Source organism: Beta vulgaris, chromosome 6 (genome assembly GCF_026745355.1).
Source record: "Beta vulgaris subsp. vulgaris cultivar EL10 chromosome 6, EL10.2, whole genome shotgun sequence".
Taxonomy (NCBI): domain Eukaryota; kingdom Viridiplantae; phylum Streptophyta; class Magnoliopsida; order Caryophyllales; family Amaranthaceae; genus Beta; species Beta vulgaris.
Window position 1 is genome coordinate 40,586,396 of NC_079207.1, and position 23,306 is coordinate 40,609,701.

Below are 23,306 nucleotides of genomic sequence, written 5' to 3' on the forward strand. Positions count from 1 at the left end.
TGAGTTGTTTGCATCATTATGTGTATCATTATTTTATTTATCATTACTTTCACAAGGCCTGATACTTCTTATGTTGATGAACAAATTTGCATCTTTATTCATAATCCGATCATGGAGCACATGACTGCTCTCAAGCGCATTGTGTGCCATATTAAAGGTACACTTGATCCAGGCCTCCATCTTTATCCTTCTCCCACCTTAACACTCTTACACTGACGCTGATTGGGGAGGGTGTCTAGAAACTCGTCGTTCAACTTCTGTTGACTGTGTATTTTTCGGTTATAATTTAATTTCTTGGTCATCTAAATGGCAAGGTAAGTTATATCATTCTAGTGCATAGGCCGAATATTGCGGAGTTGCTAATGTCGTCTCCAAATATTGCTGGCTATGCAATCTACTTCTCGAACTTTATCATTCCATTTCTGAAGCTACAGTAACAGCCCGATTCACGAGCTTCTAGATAAATACACTTAAGATTCACTAATCACAATCAATGCTTAATAAGCCTCGAATAAAATATTTACTCGCAGCGGAAACATAACCTAGAAAACGATCTTGGACATGTGGGTCATTGGCCCATAAAACAAAATCCTTTATATAAGACTTCAATTACACCAATATCTCGACTAATATTCCAAAATATTGTATGTAACGAAAAATATCATAAACTATTCCTTAATTGACTATCTAAAATGCAAACTCAATCCATAATCACAACGACATCTTTATCTTGCTTCACTTCAAAATTCTGAGCTCACAACACCAAACCTGCAACAATGTTTGACTCTGCCACCCACTAAGTGACAGGCCACAAAAATGACAACACTATCAGCAAAGCTGAGTACACACTGTGTAATAGAAAATACAAGTTTAGGTGTATTTTGAAAACTAACACATAGTTATAATAACAGATAATCACATTTAACTCAGTTATTATAGTTTCACAAAATCAAATCGTTTGGCATGAACGCGAGTGGAGAGGGGTACCACGCAGTACCAGCTGTCTCCAAACTATTGAGGGTCGTCACCCCGCCTTTTATTGTTCTGCTTGCAAGACTTAACCGGACATGTCGTTTAACGCCACGAATTCGCCCTTCCTGGAAGGCAACAGTTACGGACTCTACCCACCCTAACTCGGGGTAGCATGTTCAGGCCTCACTTTCATATTTATAAAATAAGATATTTAATGATTCATACTTGAATCCTCAATACTCATAACATAACACCTATTCGACCTTATCTGATCTTAACTCATATCCGAATCATTTCCTCATTATCATACCAAATCATATTTTAAGGAACATAGTATTTTCGAACAATTCCAATGATACAATCTCCTTCATAATTCCGAATGATACTCCATTCCTAGTCATCCTCCAATAATCACCTCATAACAATAACAATAATCAACAACCAATCTTAACTATTCTAATTATCTTCTTCAAACGCAACCATTATGCTAATCAAACTGAATCCCGCAAATAGAAATTAATGAAGTCATTCCCATAACTCATAACTGGACTGATGTATTTAATCTTCTAAGATCAAATAACAAGTGCGGAAGCTAACATAATTAAAGGATAGTACTTAGTAGTTTGGCGATAAAGAATTTAATCACCACGAATATCAAACTAAGGGTTGGATAGGCTTTTATGTCAATTCTATAAAGAATTTAATCACCAAGAATAACATAAAAGGTTCGAATTGTTTGATTACATAAAGGCAAAGCCACCAACTAAACAAAACAAAACTGGATAGTACTTAGTTTATTCAATGATAAAGGCTAAGCCACCACAAGGAATAAATCTAAGGGTTTTGAATGCGTAAAGGCTAAGCCACCAGCACTCAAGAGGATTTGGGTAAACACTCAAACTCACAAAATTATTATTATTCACCATCTAAATTCGAACTACATAGACCCTAGTTTAATTATGCTAATCCTACTAGGAAAGAAATAACCAATGCTACTAGGAAAACATAATAAACTATAACCCTAATAGGCTTAGGACAAGTCCCTAAGTCCTAGACTCTCTAGACTCTTTGAATCATGTAAAATCCATCGTTTTAAGAACGTAGGCAAAAAGATTCCTAATACAAGTAGAACTAGGAAAGCAATAAAGATATGAGTTCTAACATAACTAGAACTCTACACACTTCTATTTGACATCATGCCTCAAGAGTATCCAAGAACAAGTATCCACATCATCTCATGCATCATACTCCCCTTCTTGAAAAAATTCGTCCACGGATTTTGCCATTTCGGAGATTTGATCCATTAATTTCCTGTAAACTGCCCAGAACTTTGATGCAAGTAAAAGTGAAGAATACCAGGAAAACAACTCGAAATCAGTGAAATTTTTCAGGACCTAGATCTATGTGTCTGCAACACTCGACCAAAATTTCATTGAAAATTAAAGCCAATTGTTCGCAGTTTAAATCTCGCAACACTGTGCGCAATTAACCGGTTTTTGACCAATTCGAAAGATAGTCTCGAACAATATCAAATCAACTTAAATTACAAATTTTAGGATAGAAAGTAGACAAATAGTAGTCCAATTTAGGATCAAGAATCACCCAAAAATTCGGAGGTGGGAGAACGAAGCTCTCAAATTACCAAAAACTGCTGTTACGGAGGTTTTTTTCTTGGATGTTTTTGTGGATCTTGGATGATTTTCTTTCACCACTTGACAACTAATAATGATGTCCTTTGATGAAACTTTGTGAAAAATAAAAAATCTTGGAAAAAAGATTTGATCTTTAAGAGTTTCTTGAAGATCAAACTACTCCCCCTTAGAAGAAAAAATTTTGAGCAAGAAAAGCTGATGAATGCTCGAACTCTTATTCAATGGATGTCACCAAAGCTCTTAATACCATATGATGGATTTAATCTACTAAAATAGATCAAATAACAAGTGCGGAAGCTAACAGAAATAAAGGATAGTATTAGTTGATTTTCGATAAAGAATTTAATCACCACGAATATCAAACTAAGGGTTGGATAGGCTTTTATGTCAATTCCATAAAGAATTTAATCACCAAGAATAACATAAAAGGTTCGAATTGTTTGATTAGCATAAAGGCAAAGCCACCAACTAAACAAAACAAAAACTGGATAGTACTTAGTTTATTCAATGATAAAGGCTAAGCCACCACAAGGAATAAATCTAAGGGTTTTGAATGCGTAAAGGCTAAGCCACCAGCACTCAAGAGGATTTGGGTAAACACTCAAACTCACAAAATTATTATTATTCACCATCTAAATTCGAACTACATAGACCCTATTTATACTAGTTTAATTATGCTAATCCTAGTAGGAAAGAAATAACCTAATGCTACTAGGAAAACATAATAAACTATAACCCTAATAGGCTTAGGACAAGTCCCTAAGTCCTAACTCTCTAGACTCTTTGAATCATGTAAAATCCATCGTTTAAGAACGTAGGCAAAACCATGATTCCTAATACAAGTAGAACTAGGAAAGCAATAAAGATATGAGTTCTAACATAACTAGAACTCTACACACTTCTATTTGACATCATGCCTCAAGAGTATCCAAGAACAAGTATCCACATCATCTCATGCATCATGGACTTCATACATATCAACTCCAACTACAATAATTATAACAGTCTCCGAATTCTAAGATTATGACTTCCCTCGCATCATCAACAACGACTATCCAATAAGAACTATACAACAACAACATAATACAACAGCACAAACAACAATAATACCACCTCCACCACAACAATAACACCAATAACACAACATTAAGCAAATAGCAGAACAACACAACCACAATACATAGCACAACCAACAAAGAAACCACCACCTACTATGTTCATAACAAACCTAAGTAAATCATATTCCGAAATTTATCACTCCAACTTCTTGAATCATAATAACAAGATGAACCATATTGTTCTACTGAATACTTTGGATATATATACTTTAAACTATAAACCACATGATACTAGCTCAGGACACATCATCGTAACCTTTTTAATCATATCCAAACTAATTCATCTTCAAAACTAGTAAACTATTTTAACTATAACCCACCACAACATCACCACAACAACAAAACAACAACATAATAAATCTACCACAATACAAACTACTCCACAATAGCCACCACAACTACAACAACAACCATAACAACGACGCAACAACAACAATAGGCAACAACTTCAGAGCAACTCCACAACAACACAATGAAGAACAACAATAACCAAACACTACTACAAAGAACAACAACAAACAACAACAGTAACAACTCCAACAACTTCACCACAACCACCACAACAACTCCACAACAACAATAACATAACTCCACCTCAATCATCACAATTACTCCACAAGTCATATACACCCATTAAGAAGCATAATCATATTACTTAGTGTATAAGTGTTGTTTAGGTCAAATAAAACATCTCTAATGAACCTTAGCATGTTATATCCATGTTACAAACTCAATATAGACATAATAAAATACACATCATAAGTAAATTCATTTCATAAACATGCTTTACACAGAAAGAAACATCACCTAACTATAGGTATGGAAATCTCTAGGTTAAAACCAAACAAAGTGTGTACCTTTACTAATGATGTTTAAGGCCACGAAACTCCTTAACCCATTTGGTTAACTACTCCTACAGCTTCCCTTGAATATAGAAAATGCTAAAGATTAGTTTCAACAAGCTTATAGATATGAAAAACTAAGCTTAAATACAAGAGGTGTAATCTGTTGAACTTACAGCAACTTATGTGATCTTTCAGCAAGGTTTTCTATATGAGTTTATGGTCTAATGATTAGAACCAAAGCTTGAACTAATTTGTATGGATGTCTAGAAGAGTTCTATGTAAAGAAAAGTGGGTGTCCAAGCGGAAGAAATAATAGAAAAGAGACGAAAATCCAGAACAGGCCTTAATAGTCTGTTCTAGAGGTACCCCCAGGGGAGGGAAACCACTTCTGGGCAAGGTCGGTTTCTTGGAGTTTTTGGGTGATTCTTGCTTGAGGTGTTAGCCTTAGATGTTGGCTTTCATGCATACAAAGGGATTTGAGAGATCGACACTTAAGTAGCTGCTAAGCAGCTTTCTTTGAACATAGGTCTGAGCTGTAATTTCAGCTGGCCAGTTTTTACTATGTAAGCAATTTACCTTATTGAGCCACGTAATTCTTGGGCATCATTGACCATTTAAACCTTAAGACATCCCAAGCATGTCATATATCAAGTTTGGTTAGGTTCTGAGCTCGGATTCAAACCCGAAAGGCTCTTTAACTAGATGTTCATCGTTACCCGATAAAACAATCTCCAAACGATTTTCATAATCTTAATGTTTAAGGCTCTCAAGGACTTTTTAACTTATCTATTGGTTTCCAAAGCCTTCTTAGCCAATAATAATGAAACTTAATTGAAGGTAAACCTAAAACTAGTTCTTTAGAACGAAGTTTGTCAAGCAAAGAAAAGCTAGCATGACCTAGACGCATATGCCATAAAAATAAATCATCATCAATGACACTAGGCATGTAAACTTCTTTTTGGGAACAAGGTTGAGATCCACAACATATGTGTTCCCTTTTCTTGTTCCTTCCAAAACGACATCCTTTGTGTTATTGTTGACAATTAAACATTTTTCACTATTAAACTTCACACAGTTCCCTTTATCACAATTGGGAAATACTAACAAGTTATGCTTTAAACCATAACTAGAAACATTATCTATGGAATGTGACGATGACTTACCAATTTGCCCATGGCAACTATGTTACCTTTCTTGTTGTCACCAAAAGTCACACTTCCACCATTATAGGCTGAAGATGAGAGAAATCTTGATTTATCTCCAGTCATATGCTTAGAACAACCACTGTCTAGGTACCATGTGTTGTTCCCCTCACTCCAACCTGCAAGAAAACTAATTGTTGAGTTAGGAACCCAATCTTTCTTGGGTTCCTTTCCTTCAGGAACAATAGATTTCTTTTTCCAAATTACTCTACTTGTTTCCAAGTTCTCATTAATGCGACCAAGTCTTTTAGGACAAAGTTCCTAAATGACCAGTGTTCCCACAAAACATACAAACTTTATCACTTGGTAAATCAACTCTCTTTTTAGGTTTTTCAAATTTCTTTTTGTGATTAAAACCAAGACCTTCGTTCGTTTTGTTTGAGGGTTCTTAATCCAGTTTGGAATAGGTAGCATTTTCTTTTCATTTCTCATTTGGTGCAGTTCCCTACAAGTTCATTTTTTCTTATTTCCAAAAATGAAACATGATTTTTAATTCGTTTATTTCAGATTTGAAATTTGCAAGGGAACTGACTTAATGTCAAAAGAACTTACTTCAGGAAGAAACTCTTTTAATTGTGATAACTCAAAGCTTAACAAGTAGTTCTCATTTTTAAGATTTTCGAAATCCTCTTTTAATTTAAGATTTTTGTCAAACAACTCGAAAAATCTTTTCTCAATATCAATTCGAACACTTTTAAGCCAAGAGGTATGTTCCTTTGCAACATTAAAGCATGTAGACATTGTTTTAGTTGAATAGTCTCATCTTTGCAATCATTTACAGCGTCAACAATAAACTCAAATAACTTTTCTTTACTTAGAGAATTTAGGCGAGTTTTTATAGTGTCTAGACTTGCCTCAAGAGATTCAATCTCTTCATCAGATTCGGAATTGTCAAGAGCCATAAGACAGAAGTTTGCAGTCTCCTCATTTGGTTGAGGATCATCTTCTTCTTCGGAGTCAGATCCCCCATGCAGCAACCATAGCTTTCTTCATGTCAGATCGAGTATAGGAACTTTTGTATTCCTTGTTCCTATCTTTGCTTCGTTCCCTTCCTTTGCCTTTTTCTTGTTCCCATTGGGGACAATCCTTGATAAAGTGCTCAGAGCTGCCACACTTATGACAAACAAGTTTGTTAGAATATTTCTTATTCTTACCTTTGTAATCTCTATTCTTCATCTTCCTAAACATTCTTTTGAATTTTTGGACCATGAGAGTGGATTCTTCTTCATCAGTTTTTGAGTCTTCACTTTCATCAGCTTTTAAGGCAATTGATTTTTGCTTGGACATGTCTCCATTCTCATAGTCCAATTGCAGCTCATGAGTCGTAAGGGAACCATCAAGTTGTTCCAGATTGAACTTCGTAAAGTCCTTAGTTTCCTGTAAGGCAGTTACCTTAGCCATCCATCGATCGCTAGGAAGACTCCTTAGGACCTTTCGTACGTGTTCCTCAGATGTAATCACTTTTCCAAGAGATGTTAGCTCATTAATAATACGTGTAAACATGAAACTGGAAGAAGGGTACTCTACGCAGAGGCCACCAATGTTCAATTGTAAGTTCTACACCTACTGGAAGAACATAATGGAGATCTTTATCAAAGCCGATAATTACCAGGTATGGAGAGTCATAGAGGTAGGTGATTTTGAAGTCACTACCACTAATGACAAGAATGAGGTAATTCCTAAATCTATATCTGATTTTGATAAAGCAGATTTCGAAAAGGTGGAAATTAATGCTCTTGCTATAAAACTGCTTCATTGTGGTCTTGGACCTCATGAACACAATTGTGTCATGGGATGCAAAACCGCAAAACAAATTTGGGATCTTCTTGAAGTCACTCATGAAGGTACGAGTGAAGTTAAGAGATAAAAAATAGATCTTTTGATGAACCAATATGAACTTTTTCAAATGAAATCAAAAGATGTGATGTTTGAGGGTCTAAATGAAGAATGTAGAAGGGTGGTAGAGTTTATGTCTAATGGTGATTTCCATGATCAATCTTTGGACGAGGCTTGGAGTCTATTTGAATGGTTAGCTAGAGATACATATGAATGGGAAATGTCAATGCATACAAATCCAAATCTTGAAAATTTTCTATTTATGAACCTGAGACTTGTATTTCTCCCCGGTCTTGATCTCATTTGTTTGATGCATATTGTAACAGCCTTGAAAATTAAAAGAGTTACTTAACGATAACCGTAATTATCTATTATATATTCTTATTTTATTTGAGTTGAAATATGAATATTATATTTATGATGATATATTAAAGTTATTTACGAAATTAAATTTCATAAGTTAAGGTGTGGTTATATTTCATGTTTTCATAAAATAGGTCTAATGGGGCTAAGTATTATAGTTTTTTTTTAAAAAAGAACCCCAACCCCATTTACTATTTTCTTCCACCTCATTTCGTGTCTCATCGTGAGACAACCAACGGACTCCTTCCTCTTGCTTTCGTTTCTTCAGTTCAATGTGCCACAAATCTTCTTCACAAAATCATCACAAATCCACTCAAATTGATTTTCTGATCCTTTAATCGATTGAAGAAGCAAAATCCTCAGGACCCCAATTTCCAATCTATCTCCCTGTTAAAACTCAAAAAACTCCAAATCCCCAGATTCTCTCTCTCTCTCTCTCGTATCCCCTTCTTCTTCACCGGTGAGGTGATGATGTCGGAGTTGTTGTTGAGAAAGCGTCAGTGATGCTGTCAGAGTTGTTGTTGTTTCCCTAACCTTTCCCCTCCTTGCTCGCGTCTCTCTCCTCTTTTCGTGATGCTATAGCGAGTGAAGTGTCGTCGTCGTCGCTGTCGTTGTGTTGCTGTTGTTGTCCTATGTCGCGAGCCACTGCTAGGTTTCTCGTCGTCGTGTAGCCACTGTTGCCAGGTGTGGTGGTGGCGTGTGTTGGTGGTTTGACAGAGGTACTAAACTAACTCTGCCATCCTTTTTCCTTTACTAATTCAATTGATTTTGTTATGAATTGAATATGCTACTATGATGTTTATTGCATTATATAAGTTTCAATTTGATTTATGTTTGCAAAGAAATACGAATTTCAAATGGTGTTTATAAGTATACTTGGAATTAGTGATTTGTACATTCCTCTTGGTTAATATGTTGAAATTTGATATTGAACCTTATTGTTTAATTCAAATTTAATTGATAGTATTAAGTTAGCATAATTCTGGTTACACATTGGTAACTCGATGATGTTGTTGATATTGGTGTGGATATGTATAGGATCGATTTATAACATTATCATTTAGTTATTAATTTGGAATTAAGTAATTTGATTATAGGATTGAGATTATTGTATTCTTTATTATAGAGTGTTTGTAATAGAACCTTATTTTCAATATGATGGAGGATGAGTATCTAGTTCAAATAGTTTCATTTGTGAAAAAAGTTAGTTTGTTGTTTCCATTCTTATTGGTGAGACCGTTATTAGAATCAAACATGTTAGGGTAGTTTACCACTATTGAAGAGGTTTTAATAAGTCTTAGTTGAGTTCTTGTTTAATAAGAATTAATCGAATCACTCTTATTTAGTTGAGTTAGATGAATAATTGTTATTATTTGGTAATTAAGGAATTGGAATGCTATGAGTTAATAAGAGACAACCTAAGCTTCTTTGGTCCTAATGTTAATAGAAAAAAGCTAAACTTTGTATAGTATTTTATATTGTCAAAATACAGTAGTAGTCGAAGCTCACATTTGAGTTATAAATTAAGAGAATAGCAACTAGAAAGTTGTATTGGTTATATTAATTAGTCGAGAACTATTTAACTACATTTTATAACCCAAGTGATCATGTTAGTTCACTTAACTAAACTAGAAAAGGAATTAGTTAAGTGTTGATTTATCAAGAATGTTAAAGTGGTAGTTAATAGCTCATAAAATTCAATAGCAAGGTTTATGTGTAAATATATCTTAGTTAGTGTGATGAGGGAGTACCCTATAGTGTGGATTAGTATAGTAAAGTTACCATATTGGTTAGAGTTTACTAAAATGGAACTAACATGTTTATATTCTTTTTGTAATACTTTTTTTTTTAGGGGAAAAAGCATAAGCTAGATTAATCAAGGAACAAATTGTCCATGAGAACATAAGGAGCCATGTCACGAGGAAAATGGTTCTCCCAAATTTGTTCCACACCAAATGGAACTAGCTTAGCTAAGTGATGAGCGATAAAGTTGCCATCTCGTTTTACATGAGACCAGACTAAAGAATTAAAGCAAGTGCTAGACGAGAAAATGGTCGACAAAATATTATCTAAATCAGAGAGAAAAAAGAGGTCTTCCGAAGTTGATTGATGACAGTCTGGCAATCCGATTCAACTACCACATTCTCCCGCCCAAAACGTGCCCCAAGTCGCACCCCCATCTCAATAGCCTTTGCTTCTGCAATTTCAGGTGTCCAGAAGGCTCGAACTCGTCTTGTAGCTGCAAAACGAACATCACCCAAATGATTTCTAGCAATTACACCAAGCCCAACCCAGCCTTCGACTGCCAGAGAGGCATCTACATTGATCTTGAAGCTGAGAGTTGGCAGAGGCCTCCAAGACCGAGCACTAGGAGCTGCAACTCTCTCCCGATAATAAATTTGCTCCGTGTATTTGCCGTATTATTCTACTAGCCTCGAAACACAGTCAAGCAGCAAATGGTTAGGGGTGGTTTTGCCATTGAAAATGTTGTTATTCCGCTCTCCCCATATACTCCACATGAGAAAAGCACCTTTAATTCGCACCTTCTTATCCAACGTCTTCCACTTGGCAATCAACTCACACATGTTGGCGCAGCCACTATCATCACACATCATGGAGCAGCCACTTTCCTTCCACACTTCATCTTAACGCGGGCATTGAAAAATGGCATGGTGAGCTGACTCTCGTTCACCACAGCCCCACGGACACTCCTCCAGCTCAATAAGGTGCCGGTGAAAGAGAAGAGCACGACTCGGCAGAATAGCCGTGCATAACTTCCACAAAAAATGCCTAACTTTGGGACTCACCTCAAGACTCCATATTTCAACCCAGGCATTATGAAAGTTCTCCATATTACACCCCTTACCTAGCATATAGGCAGTTTTAACAGAATAAATTCCATCTTTTGTTAAACTCCACGATAAAGCATCACTAAGGGAAGAAAAGCTTAGGGGGATTGCGAGAATACATTGCTTATCACGAGCAATGAAAATTTCATCAATAACATTAAGGCGCCATTCCATGTTAGAATTATCGATAAGCTGATTAACCATTGTAATATCACTTCTCCGAGGAGAACTAACATACTTACCATGTTCATCACTCAACCACGGGGCCTCCCAAATGTTAATATCCACTCCATTACCAACTCTCCAGATCAACCCTTCTTTAACCAAAACCTTAGCACTCCAAACACTTCGCCAAGAGAAACTACATGAATAACCAAGAGAAGCATCAATGAAATCACAAGAGAGAAAATACTTGGCCTTCATCACCCGACTCAAGAGAAAGTGAGGAGCATTGACAAGGCGCCATGCCTGCCGCCCAAGAAGAGCATCATTAAAAACCGCAAGATCCTTAAATCCCATGCCCCCAAGACATTTCAGAGTACACATCGCCTCCCAATTTTTCCAATGAATCTTCCTTTTCGCATCCGAACTGCCCCACCAAAACCTCGTCATAGCCGTTTGAATTTTTTGGATAACCGTAGCCGAGAACTTGTACAGTCCCGTAAGATATGTAGGGATGGCTTGGATAACTGCTTTCAATAACACCTCCTTACCTGCTCGTGATAATAATTTCTCCTTCCAACCTTGGAGTTTCTTCCAAATTCTATTAAGGAGTGAATCAAAAATAACTTTCTTTGATCTTCCTGTAACAGATGGGATACCAAGATATTTCTCATGCTTGTCAACCTGCCGCATCCCCAAAATTCCCATAAGAGTATCTCTTTGCACAACATTGACCCCTTTACTGAAAGAGACCTCCGACTTTTCATAATTAATTTTCTGCCCGGATGCCAATTCATATGTGTTGAGAATATCAACTATTTCTCAGCATTCCTGTCTGGTGGCTCTTGTAAAGAGAAGACTGTCATCTGCAAAAAGAAGGTAGGAGATTTTCGGTCCGCTACGGCTAGCTTTAGCACCATGAATCAACTTAATCTGAGCTTTTCTCTGAATCATCTTAGAAAATACATCAGCAACCAGAATGAAAATATAAGGAGAAAGGGGGTCACCTTGGCGGAGCCCTCTAGTAGGAACCACAGAACCACATACACCTCCATTAATAATGAAGGAATAAGAAACCGACGAAACACAGCACATTACTAAGTTCACCCATCTATCATCAAATCCTATAGTGAGCAGCATCTTTCTGAGAAACCCCCATTCAACTCTATCGTAAGCTTTACTCATGTCAAGTTTCAGTGCCATAGTGCCCTTTCGGCTACGATTCCGGTGCTTCATTGAATGAAAGAGTTCCATAACAATAAGAGCATCATCAGTAATCAAACGTCCCGGCACAAAAGCACTTTGGTTCTCGGTGACAATGGATGGAAGAAAATCTTTGAGTCACATGACAATCGCCTTGGACACCAATTTATATAACACATTACAAAGAGCAATGGGACGAAACTTAGCAGCAGTTTTTGGCTCCTTAACCTTCGGAATGAGAGCTATGTTGGTGCAGTTTAGCTCAGCAGGGAAATGATATCCATGAAGAATGTTACAAACCAACTCCGACACCGCATCACCAATAATAGGCCAAAATCGCTGATAAAAGATCGTGTGCATTCCGTCAAGCCCCGGTGCCTTGCACGGATGCATTTGAGATAAAGCTGCATAAATCTCATCTTTGGTATATGGTCTCATCAGAACATGATTACAGGCATCAGAAATAACAGTGTCAATGTACTGCAAAACATTCTGTAAATTAATATCAGACGGGTTACAAGAATGAAAAATGTTATTAAAATAATGAGTGAAAATGTTTTCAATATCCTCATCTTATGAGCACCAAATACCATCAGCATTTTGGAGACCTATAACACAATTCCGTTTTTTCCTCTGAGAAGCTTTATGGTGAAAATATTGAGTATTTTTGTACCCATCCTTAACTTCCGTTACCCGAGATCTCATATACCAGTAGGCTTCATATTTTTCATGTAAATCATCAAGTTTTTTCTCAATTTCAGTGCATTGCTTGTAGCTAGCTTTCGTAACCACTTGTTTTTGCGCCATGGCCAGTGCTTTCTCCATCAGCTTTATTTAATCCCCAAGTTTTCGATAGTGGGTAGCACTCCAAGTAGCCAGTTTGTGACCCACCCGAGCCAATCTCCTAGTAACCTCCTCCCCAACAGATTCTTCCCACGCCATCTTCACTGCAGCTTCACACCCAGCATCTAGCAACTAACACGTCTCAAATCAACAACCATGCCTTTTCCTTCGGCTATTTGTGCGTGGATTAGGCCGGCTCACAATTGGAGAATGATCGGATTTGTAGCGGAGAAGATTCTCCACACCAAAATTAGGAAAAAGATTCGACCATGCCATATTACCAACAAATCGATCAAGGCGTTCCCAAATACGAGTTGAGACAGAGAGTCCCCTTTCCCAAGTATACCACGACCCTACATAACCCAAATCACGCAGATAACAAGCATCAAGCACCTCTCTAAAAGCATCCATCTCACGCCTATGTCTATCGAATCCTCCAGTTTTCTCCTCATAGCTAAGAATCTCATTAAAATTACCACCAATAAGCAACGGTAAAGAATTATTCACACACAAATAGCGGATCAGCTCCCAAGTTTTATACTTCTCCTCTTCTTTGGACCAACCATAAATCCCCACAAATCTCTAGGTAGCACTCCCTATACCAACATCCCCACAAATATGATGACTCGAAAAGAAAACCAATGAAAAGACAACCTCCTCTTTCCAATAAATACATAAACCACCAGCTCTACCATGACTTGAGACCCCAAAAGTGTTACTGTAACCAATTTTATTTTTCAGCGCTTCAGCAGCACTTTTACAAATCATGGTCTCTGAAAGAAAGATGATATCAGGGGCATAGGTAACACTCCACCTTCGGAGTTGACGAACTGACCAAGGGTTGCCCATCCCTCGGCAGTTCCAGCATAAGGAACTCATAATGAAAGGCGGGGTTGGTCCACGCCAACCTCCGCCAAAGCTGTGTCAGATAAGACATGTTCAGGGCTCAGCTTAGAACGCTTTGCAGCACCTGCCATACTTGCATCTTCCACTATAACAGATTCATGCATTCGTTTGTTAACTCCAATCTGGTCATCCGTTTCCATAAAGGTAGTGTCACCTTTGTCAATTAATTCCGTACGAACAACACGTTTCCATTTATTTTCACGGGGTTTTTTGGGATATGTTTTAGCTGTATTAATCCCACCAGATGTGGTAGTAGGTGAGGATGTACCAGAATTGAAAATACATTCAGGAAAAATTATGGGGACAGGCGGCTCCTTGGAATCCTCAACAGCAATAACATTATGTTTACATTTAATAAGGGATGAAAGTGGAGGGGGAACATACTCTTTATGATGACACAAATCATGTGGGCCCTCCAGTTGACTATGAGCTTCCACCTCCACGTCCACCTTGTCTCCCACTTTCTTGTAACCAGCACAAATCCCTGCCCCCTCTTCAATGACAACTCCATATCCACTCCCCTTTACATCCACACGAGAGTGTGTCCCCACGTTCCCAAGTTCCCCCTCCAAATCTGCCGACATTTTTGGATCACCCACCTCACCACTCTCATTGGCCCCCCGAAATCTTACAACCCCAAGACTCTCTTCCCTTCGACCATAAATACCATGGCCAGCACCTACATCAGCCTCATTTGTCACAAAAAGCACCCTCCCTCTTACTTTGATTGCCGTTACTTCTTCTTTATTGCGAGTCCGCCCCTTATGCAGGGAGGCCTTCAACCACGCCCCCACCCTAGCTCCACATCACAATCCTCCGGTAGCTCTACATTGCAATCCTTGTCACCATGCCCAAGCACTCCACATCTAAAACAAAAATGAGGGAGACGTTCGTATTTGTACTCTATCATAGTCACTTGGCCATCCTTGCGCTTTATACGCTGCTTTCGTCGCAAAGGTTTGAAGATATTCAGTACCACCTTCACCCTACAGAAGCGGTTAAGTCCAAATTCATCAAGATCTACCTCCAACACAGTTCCTAGATACAAAGCAATTGCCTTCACCTCCGATTCAGATCGACAGTTAAAAGGCAGGTTGTAGATTCGCACCCAAAAAGGAGAGTCATCCAGACGAACCTGTGAGGGTTGTTCGTCTCCTTTAATCTCATCCAACACCAGTAACTTTTGGTCAAAACTCCATGATCTTCCCATCAAGATTTTCTCTTTATCTTTCCAGTGAAAGAACTGGAATATAAAAGTATTGGAATCAATCGCCCTTACCACCATATTGCGGTGAAGAGCCCAGATTTGTGTCATCGTTCTTTTGAGGGCGTCAAGATTAACCGCCCGCTCAGATAACACTTTCCCCACCAGCATTAAAGATGTCTTCGCAGTCGAGTTCAAGGAATCCACACAGCCTAGGACAACAATATGGTTTTCCTCTTCAAGAATAGTTAATTGAGCACACTTTTCTGCAAGGTCATCTACCATCGCCACCCGAAACCGGCCGCAAAATTGCGGAGACAACAGCCAGAAACACTGGGTCGAAGCCCTAACTCAGATAGAGAAGGGGACTAGGGTTTTTTTTTTCTTTTTGTAATACTTAGTAAACAAGTTAATAGTTCAGTAAACTACTTTCATGTTGGTTATAAAGTAAAATATCACTCAATTCTTGTTAAATGATTGAGATTTGAGTTAATCAAATTTAACTTGTGAGAGATTCAATTTGATTGACTCTTAAATAAAGGATGTAAGTTTCGTTGGAGATGGAAATAGTTTTAAAAAGGATTGACTTATAATTGTTAATAATGTGGAGACTATTAGAGTTAACTTGGCTAGTCATCTTCAATAAAGGATTTCATTTCAATGACTATAAGTTATATTGTCTAATAGAATCACAAAGCTAAGTCAATACATTATATTACTTAAGTAAAAGTTCGCGGATTACATTAATATTGCTCAGTTAGATACATATATCTATATGGTTGTGTAATCTAATTGGAATGGGTCGACTCGCGCTATACGACTATGAGTATGGTCTGTAATTGGTTTTATTATTTATTATGTTCATAAGAACTCAGCTAATGGTATAATGTAATACCCCATATTTTTAATATTTATTTAAATAATTAAATATTTATTTTCCAAAATAAATATATTAAGCAAAATGTATTTCAGTATTTTTATTGGTTTTAAATTATTTTGGCGGGAATATGGCATCAAAATTGGATTTGTTAACCTTTTGGTATTAAATCCTAGTCAAAAAATTTCAGAAAACCAAAAAAAAAAAAAAAAAAAAAATTTAGGGGCCATATATTCCTACGGGATTTATGGTGATTGGAAGGAGTTTTGTTTTCCTATAACTTCCAAATTTATGATGGAGGTTACAAATTTTGGTTTAATCTCCTAATTTATGGTGAAGGTTACAAAGTATTTAATTTTTGAAATTAAGTACTACCTATTCTACTCCTATAAATACCCCATATCTTAAGCCATCTTTCTCACACAAAAACTTTGAAGAATCCTTACTCTCTTACTTTAAAGTTCTTCTTTCTCTTCTGATCTATATATTCTAGTTTTATATTTCTTGTTCAAGTTTCATTTTTCTTTGGTTTAATAAAAATATTTTCATATTTCTTACTCAAAAATACTATGCTCATGATAGGTCATTCATGTTTAAATTCATGTCGTAAATTACTTATTGGTTGGTTATGAGAAAACTCAAGTATAAGAATAAGTAAAGATACTAGTATACTTTTTGTGCAAGATCAAGGTACGTAATGTAGCTAGATCTTTTGAAATATGATTTTAGATGATAAAGTTGTTTATTGATTTAATGGTTGGATTGGTTTAGAAATTTGGTTTGAAATGGTTACAATATTTTATTATTCACTCTAGGAAGTGAAAAGAAGGAATGATTTTATCAATCATTTTTATATAGAAGTTTTGTTATCCTTTTTGAAAATTAAATCATTTTTACAAGGAAAGGTTGATTGGTTTTTATGAACTTTGAATGTTCAAAAAGTTGTTTATGAGGAAAGGAGGTTTACTCATGACTTACAAGTCATACTATTATTATTTCCGCTTGATTAATATCAAGAGATTAAAAGTCCACTTATTGGTAATTGTAGTTACCCCTTGATATAGCTCCGTGATTGGATGACTAGCTTGGAGGTGTGCACACTTAGCAAAATAGAAGGGGAGATAAGAAGAGGAATTGTTTTCGAGATTATTTTAATCCAAGTTGTTTGGTAATAGTTTGTTCTTAAAAGCTTATTCTTGAATTATTATTCAAGTGTTTGGAAAGAGTTTGTTCTCAAAATATTATTCTTGAATTATTATTCAAGTGTTTGGAAAGAGTTTTCTTAAAAGGTTATTCTTGAATTATTATTCAAGTGTTTGGAAAGATTTTTCTTAAAGGTTATTCTTGAATTATTATTAAGTGTTTGAAAATAGTTTATTCTTAAAGAGTTATTCTTATATTATTAGTGATGGCTTCGAAATGAAAAATGTTACGAACTAACAAATGTGTTACTTATCTAGTACATTTCGTACTCAGTTTTATACTGACGCGTATTTCCTTTTTCCTATTTGGCTTTGCCCTGTTTACCTTTTTGGTAAGCAGTTTTGCAGGTGAATTTTGGATGTGCATGGGAGCATACTAGGAAGGGGATCTTCACCTAGATTAGAGTGTTTCATTTATTTTGATATTGAGACAATATTTACTTTTATTAATAAAAAGTATTATTATTTTTGGTTAAAGTCTTCCGCTGCAAGTTATTTTGGTTAGTTAGTAGTTGGTTGCCGAAAGCTGTTAGTCACGTGGCGGTAATACTCCTAAATTACTCAAATATTATTTATTAAATTATTTATTTAAAAGAGTAATTTGGGGTGTTACAAAGTGGTATCAGTTTTTCAGGTCTTGAAAAGATAAAAGTTGAACATTAAAATTGATGGGTAGACATAAGATGGGCATATAGAGTTTCGCATTTGCATTCTAAATTGTTTTTGTTAAGTTTAATTTTCTTTTTCTTTTTGACGGTTTGTACAGATGCATCTTGCTAAGTGCCACAAAAATGTATATATATATATATATTTATATTTTTTTATTTGGAAAGATGAAGGGTGTAGATATGTTGGGGTGACAAGCTCTGTCTAGGATTAGGAAGGCTCTCCCCGACGTTGTGGGTAACTTCCTTACCTGGGAGCTATAATCACCTTGGCTATTCTATATCTTGAAATCAAGTACACTTTAAAATTTTGAAATAAATATTTTAACCATAGTGGTGCATTAGTACAAATTTGACATATTTTTTTAGTTACATATATTAATATTACTTTTATTTGTTTCTTGTATTATTTCAATTCTTTTTGTTTTATATGTGTTGTTGGAAGTTGAGGAAAACGTTTATGTTATTCCCTATATATGGGATAACCAAGGAGTCATGCTACATTGGTGAGCAAATAGTAGTACTATGTGTATCTTTTTTTTACCTCTCAAAAATACTCAGGCCAGTCTGATTATATGGCCATTGATGAGTGGAGAATGTTATTAGACAGACTACATACCAGAGTTTAAAGTTTTCAGTAACTAGACATATATAGTTTTGTTTTGGTCATGAAAGCCTAGTTTCTTAAGAATATTTTGATAGCTCAAATATTCTAGTAGTTGTTATAAATAAGGCTTCATATTTGGCCGTGATATATGAAATATGTGATTGCTATGTTTTGAACTAGTTATACCGGCATGGTTATTTATTAATTTTTTGGTAGTTACACAACTATTCTATGAATGTTAGTTGAGATTTATCCTCAAACACCCTTATATCTAGAGAATGGCAGAAAGAAGGAAAGGAGTACAAGTTCTATGGTTAGAAGGCTAGCAAAGATAACTGAAAATATCACTCAAGTGATAGCTAATCAAGCAACCAAGCTGAGTGAGACTGATAGTTTTGGTGAGGTCTTCAAGAGGGTAGCAGCTGTCAAACCTCCGACTTACCATGCCAAAGAGAACCCATCTAGTTTAGAAAACTGGATCAGAGAATTCGATAAGCTTTTTGATGCCATAGTGTGCCCTGAAAACCTTAGAGTTAATAATGTTGTTTATTATTTGAGAGATGAGGCAGACCTAGGGGAAACAAAGGAAAGATGATCTTTTAGAGGATCCGGACTTTGGGTGGGACGAGTTTAAAGATGCCTTGAGGACTAAGTTTTATCCTGCGTACTTAAGGAAGCAAAAGGCTATGGAGTTCACCAATTTGAGGATGGGGACTATGTCTTTAATGAGTATTATAGAAATTTTTTGGAGTTAATGAGGTTCGCAACTGAGATAGTACCATCTGAGACTTTGAAGGCCCAAAGGTTTGAGCAAGGGTTAACCTTTACTCTCCAAAGTAAGTTGGGAGGAGTAACTTTTGGGACTCTTGATGAAATTTACAGTAGAGCTGCTCACTTATATGGTATTAAAGGAAGAGAGATTGAAGGGACCTCCTCTGGGGAAAAGAGGAAGTATAAATTCTATGGGAACCAACAAAGTGGAGATAAGAAGCCTAAGCCTAATGGGGATTTAACAAACTGAGAAAGACAATGGTACCTAGTCGAAGCCTAATGGGAACCAAGGTAATGGGAAGAAAGTGAGAGAACCTTTTTTTCTGCAAAAGGTGTGATAAGAAATACCCTAGAAAGGATTGTCAAGGCAACTTGGTGACATGCCATTATTGTCAGAAATTGGGACACCGTGAGTATGAGTGCTTTAGAAAAGCTGGTGGAGAACCTGCATCAAACCCGACCCGAGTAGTAAGGTCCCTTAGAATGATTAACAAAAGTTAGCTTCTTTCAATACTGGTGTTAAACCAGGGATGAAGAATTAGTCTAAAGGTAGATTTTTCGTCATGAACCGCCGTGAGGATCATAATGTTTCTGAGGTAGTAGTTGGAACCTTTTTCATAAATTCCTTGTTTGTCAAAGTGTTATTGATTCAGGAGTCTCATTCATTTATTTCTAGCACTTTAATAGAAAAGCTCCAATTAAGCAGTCCAGTCTCTAGTTCATTCGAAATTGCATTGCCATCAGGGGAGATGTTTAATTGTACTAGGTTTCATAGTCAAGTACCTTTAGTGATAGTTGGGGTGAACTTTCCATCCGACTTAGTTGAGTTTGACTTGTCAGACCTCGATGTAGTTTTGGGGATGGATGGTTGGGAAGATTCAAGGCTCAGATTGATTGTGAGGCCCAGAAGGTGTCCTTAGTCGGTCCTAAGAAAGAAAGGGTGACTTATAGGAAGCTTGGGAAAGAGAAGGGAATGAAGATAGTATCTGCGACGAGAATTCAATCTTTTGTGAAGAAGGGGTGTCCGTTATTCTTATGTGGAGTTCAGAGGATTGAAAAGGAAGATGAGAATAGGGAGCACCTGATCATAGCTGAGTTTCCTGATGTGTTTACAGAAGAAATACCGAGTGTGCCACCGGTTAGGGATCTTGAGTTCACCGTAGACTTAATTCTACGAACCAGACCTATTTCAAAGGCTCGGTATAGAATGGCTCCATCTGAGATGAAAGAGTTAAAAGTTCAGTTGGAGGAGTTGTTGGAAAAAGGGTATATAATACCTAGTTCATCTCCTTGAGGTGCACCTGTATTGTTCGTGAAAAAGAAAGATGGTAATGTGAAGTTGTACACTGATCACCGGGAGTTGTATAATGTGACGATCAAGAATAAGTATCCGCTTTCGAGAATAGATGATTTATTTGATCAGTTGAAAGGAGCGGGAATTTTCTCGAAGATAGATTTGAGGCCAGGTTATCACCAATTTAGGATTACTGAGGGTGATATTCCTAAGACTGCGTTTCGGACGCGTTATGGTCATTATGAGTTCACAGTGATGCCGTTTGGTCTGACCAACACACCTTGAGTGTTCATGGATTTGATGCATAGGATTTTCAGGTTATACTTAGATAAATATATGGTTATGTTTATAGATGATATTTTGATATATACGAAGGATAGGAGCAGTCATGAGCTGCATTTGACGGAAGTTTTGTCTAGCCTAAGAGAACATAAGTTGTACGTTAAGCTCTCTAAGTGTGAGTTTTTGGTTGGATAAGGTTCCATTTTTAGGACATGTTATTTCAAAGGAGGGAGTTTCGGTGAATCTTGCTAAGATTCAAGGTGGCGAATGGCCAACACCGAAGACGGCGTCTGATTTAAGGAGTTTCCTTGGGTTAGCTGGTTACTATCGAAGATTTGTAAAGGATTTCTCGAAAATCTCAAGATCAATGACTAGCCTGATGAAGAAAGAATGTAAGTTTGTTTGGACTCCAGAGTGTGAGGAAGCTATTTCGGCGTTGAAGGTTGACTACAACAACTCTTTTGGCCCTACCTGATGAAAACGAGCAGTATGGTGTTTATAGTGATGCTTCAAATTTTGGGTTAAGGTGTGTATTGATGCGGAACCGAAAGGTCATCGCTTATGCTCTAGGCAGTTAAAACCATATAAGGGTGAATTATCCAACCCATGATCTTGAATTAGCTGCAATAGCATTTGCTTTGAAGATATGGTGACACTACTTGTATAGGGAACGTGTAAGTTGTACACGGATCATAAGAGTTTAAAGTATATTTTCACTCAGAAGGAGTTGAACATGAGGCAGAGGAGGTGGTTGGAATTGATCAAGGATTATGATCTGGAATGTATCATGAAGGGAAAGCTAATGTTGTTGCTGACGCATTGAGTCGAAAGTCGAGTCATTCATCAGTTAATGCAATAGTGTTGCTAAGTCAGTTATATGTCGAGTTTCAGAAAATGTCATTGGAGGTACTAAAAGAAGGAGGTGTTGAAGAATTTTGGGTTCTTTCTCAGTTCAACCCTCAATCTATGATGAGATTAGGGGGGTCAATCAAAGAATGAAAAATAGAAAAGATTTGTGAGAAGATCCAGGATGGTCAGGTTCGATTTCCAGATAGCCGATGATGGAAGTATTCGGTTCAAGGGAGGTGGTGTATACCAAGTAATAGAGAAGAGTTGAAGCGGAAATTAATGGAAGAAGCTCATAGCTCACCTTATTCAGTACACCCGGTGGTGATAAGTTGTATAAGGACATGAAAGCAAATGTTCTGGTGGCCAAACATGAAGCGAGAGGTAGCAGAGTTCGTGGCTAAGTGTCTCACATGCAAAAGTCAAGTTAGACAAGAGGCCAAGGGAAGGCTCTCTGGATATTCTAGTTGGAAATGGGATTCTATATCAATGGATTTTGTGCTGCATTACCAAGAACTAAGGCTGAAATGATACAATTTGGGTAGTGGTAGATCGTTTAACTAAATCGCAACTTTCATACCTATGAAGAATACTTGGTCGATGGATCAATTGGCTAAAGCATATGTGAAGTGGGTGGTGAAATATCATGGTGTGCCTAAGGACATTGTTTCCGATCGTGATTCACGGTTCTTGTCCAACTTTTGGCATAGTTTGCAGAAGGCTTTGGGTACTAATTTGTTATTGAGTACAACTTTTCATCCGGCTACAGATGGCCAAACAGAACGAACAATTCAGACTTTAGAAGATATATTGTGATCTTGTGTTATGGAGTATCAGGGTTCGTGGGAGGATTTCTTGGATTTGATAGAATTTTCCTACAACAACAGTCATCATGCAAGTATTGGTATGGCTCTGTTTGAGGCTTTATATGGTCAAAAGTGTAGAAGTCCAGTCTGCTGGAATGATATTAGTGAAATTGTAGTGCTTGGACCCGAATTCCTCAAAGAGACGGCAAAGAGGTGAAAGTGATTCAAGAAAAGATCAAGGCGTTTCAAAGAGTTATGCTGATTTGAAGCGAAGGGATAGGAGTTTCAGGTTGGGGAGAAGGTATTGTTGAAAATATCTCCAATGAAAGGGGTGATGCGATTTGGGAAGAAGCGAAAGTTAAGTCCAAAGTATATCGGGCCATATGAGGTGTTAAAGAAGATCGAGAAAGTGGCATATAAGTTGGATTTGCCAAATGATTTAAGTCGAGTCCATGATGTTTTCCATATATCTTAGTTAAGGAAGTATATACTGGATGTGTCTCATGTGCTGCAGCCTGAGACCATTGAATTAGATGATAGTTTGACTTACGAGGAAAGACCTGTAAGAATCCTTGATAGTAAAGTTAGAAGTACTCGGACTAAGGATGTAAGATTAGTCAAAGTTCTATGGTCAAACCATCATAGTGAGGAAGAAACATGGGAAGTTAAAGCGGATATGCGCAAGTAATATCCGGCGTTGTTTTCCGAGGTTAGTTGTCGAGTTACGGGTCGTAACTCCTTTTAAGGGGGGGTAAAATACGATAGAGTTTTGCGCTTTACAATAGTTATTGCATTTTAAGA

General features: G+C 36.9%; 1 protein-coding gene and 1 long non-coding RNA gene across 3 annotated transcripts in view; both read right to left on the bottom strand.

The window, feature by feature from the left end:
• The window catches only part of LOC125499098 (uncharacterized), a 10,479-nt gene extending 5,808 nt beyond the window's left edge, over positions 1-4,671 (bottom strand). The window contains exons 1-2 of one of the 2 annotated variants that reach the window (XR_008969953.1): positions 4,600-4,671; positions 477-796 (exon numbers count right to left, since the gene is read on the bottom strand). This is a non-coding gene — a long non-coding RNA (uncharacterized LOC125499098). Of the gene's footprint in view, positions 1-476; positions 797-4,599 lie in introns of those variants that run through there. The other variant, XR_007275786.1, reaches the window with a different exon arrangement.
• Positions 4,672-14,729: 10,058 nt separating this feature from the next.
• On the bottom strand, positions 14,730-15,440 carry LOC125498653 (uncharacterized). Its single transcript, XM_048646904.1, has one exon. It carries the CDS (start codon positions 15,438-15,440, stop codon positions 14,730-14,732), a length of 711 nt encoding a protein of 236 aa, XP_048502861.1.
• Between the last annotated feature and the right edge of the window lie 7,866 nt (positions 15,441-23,306).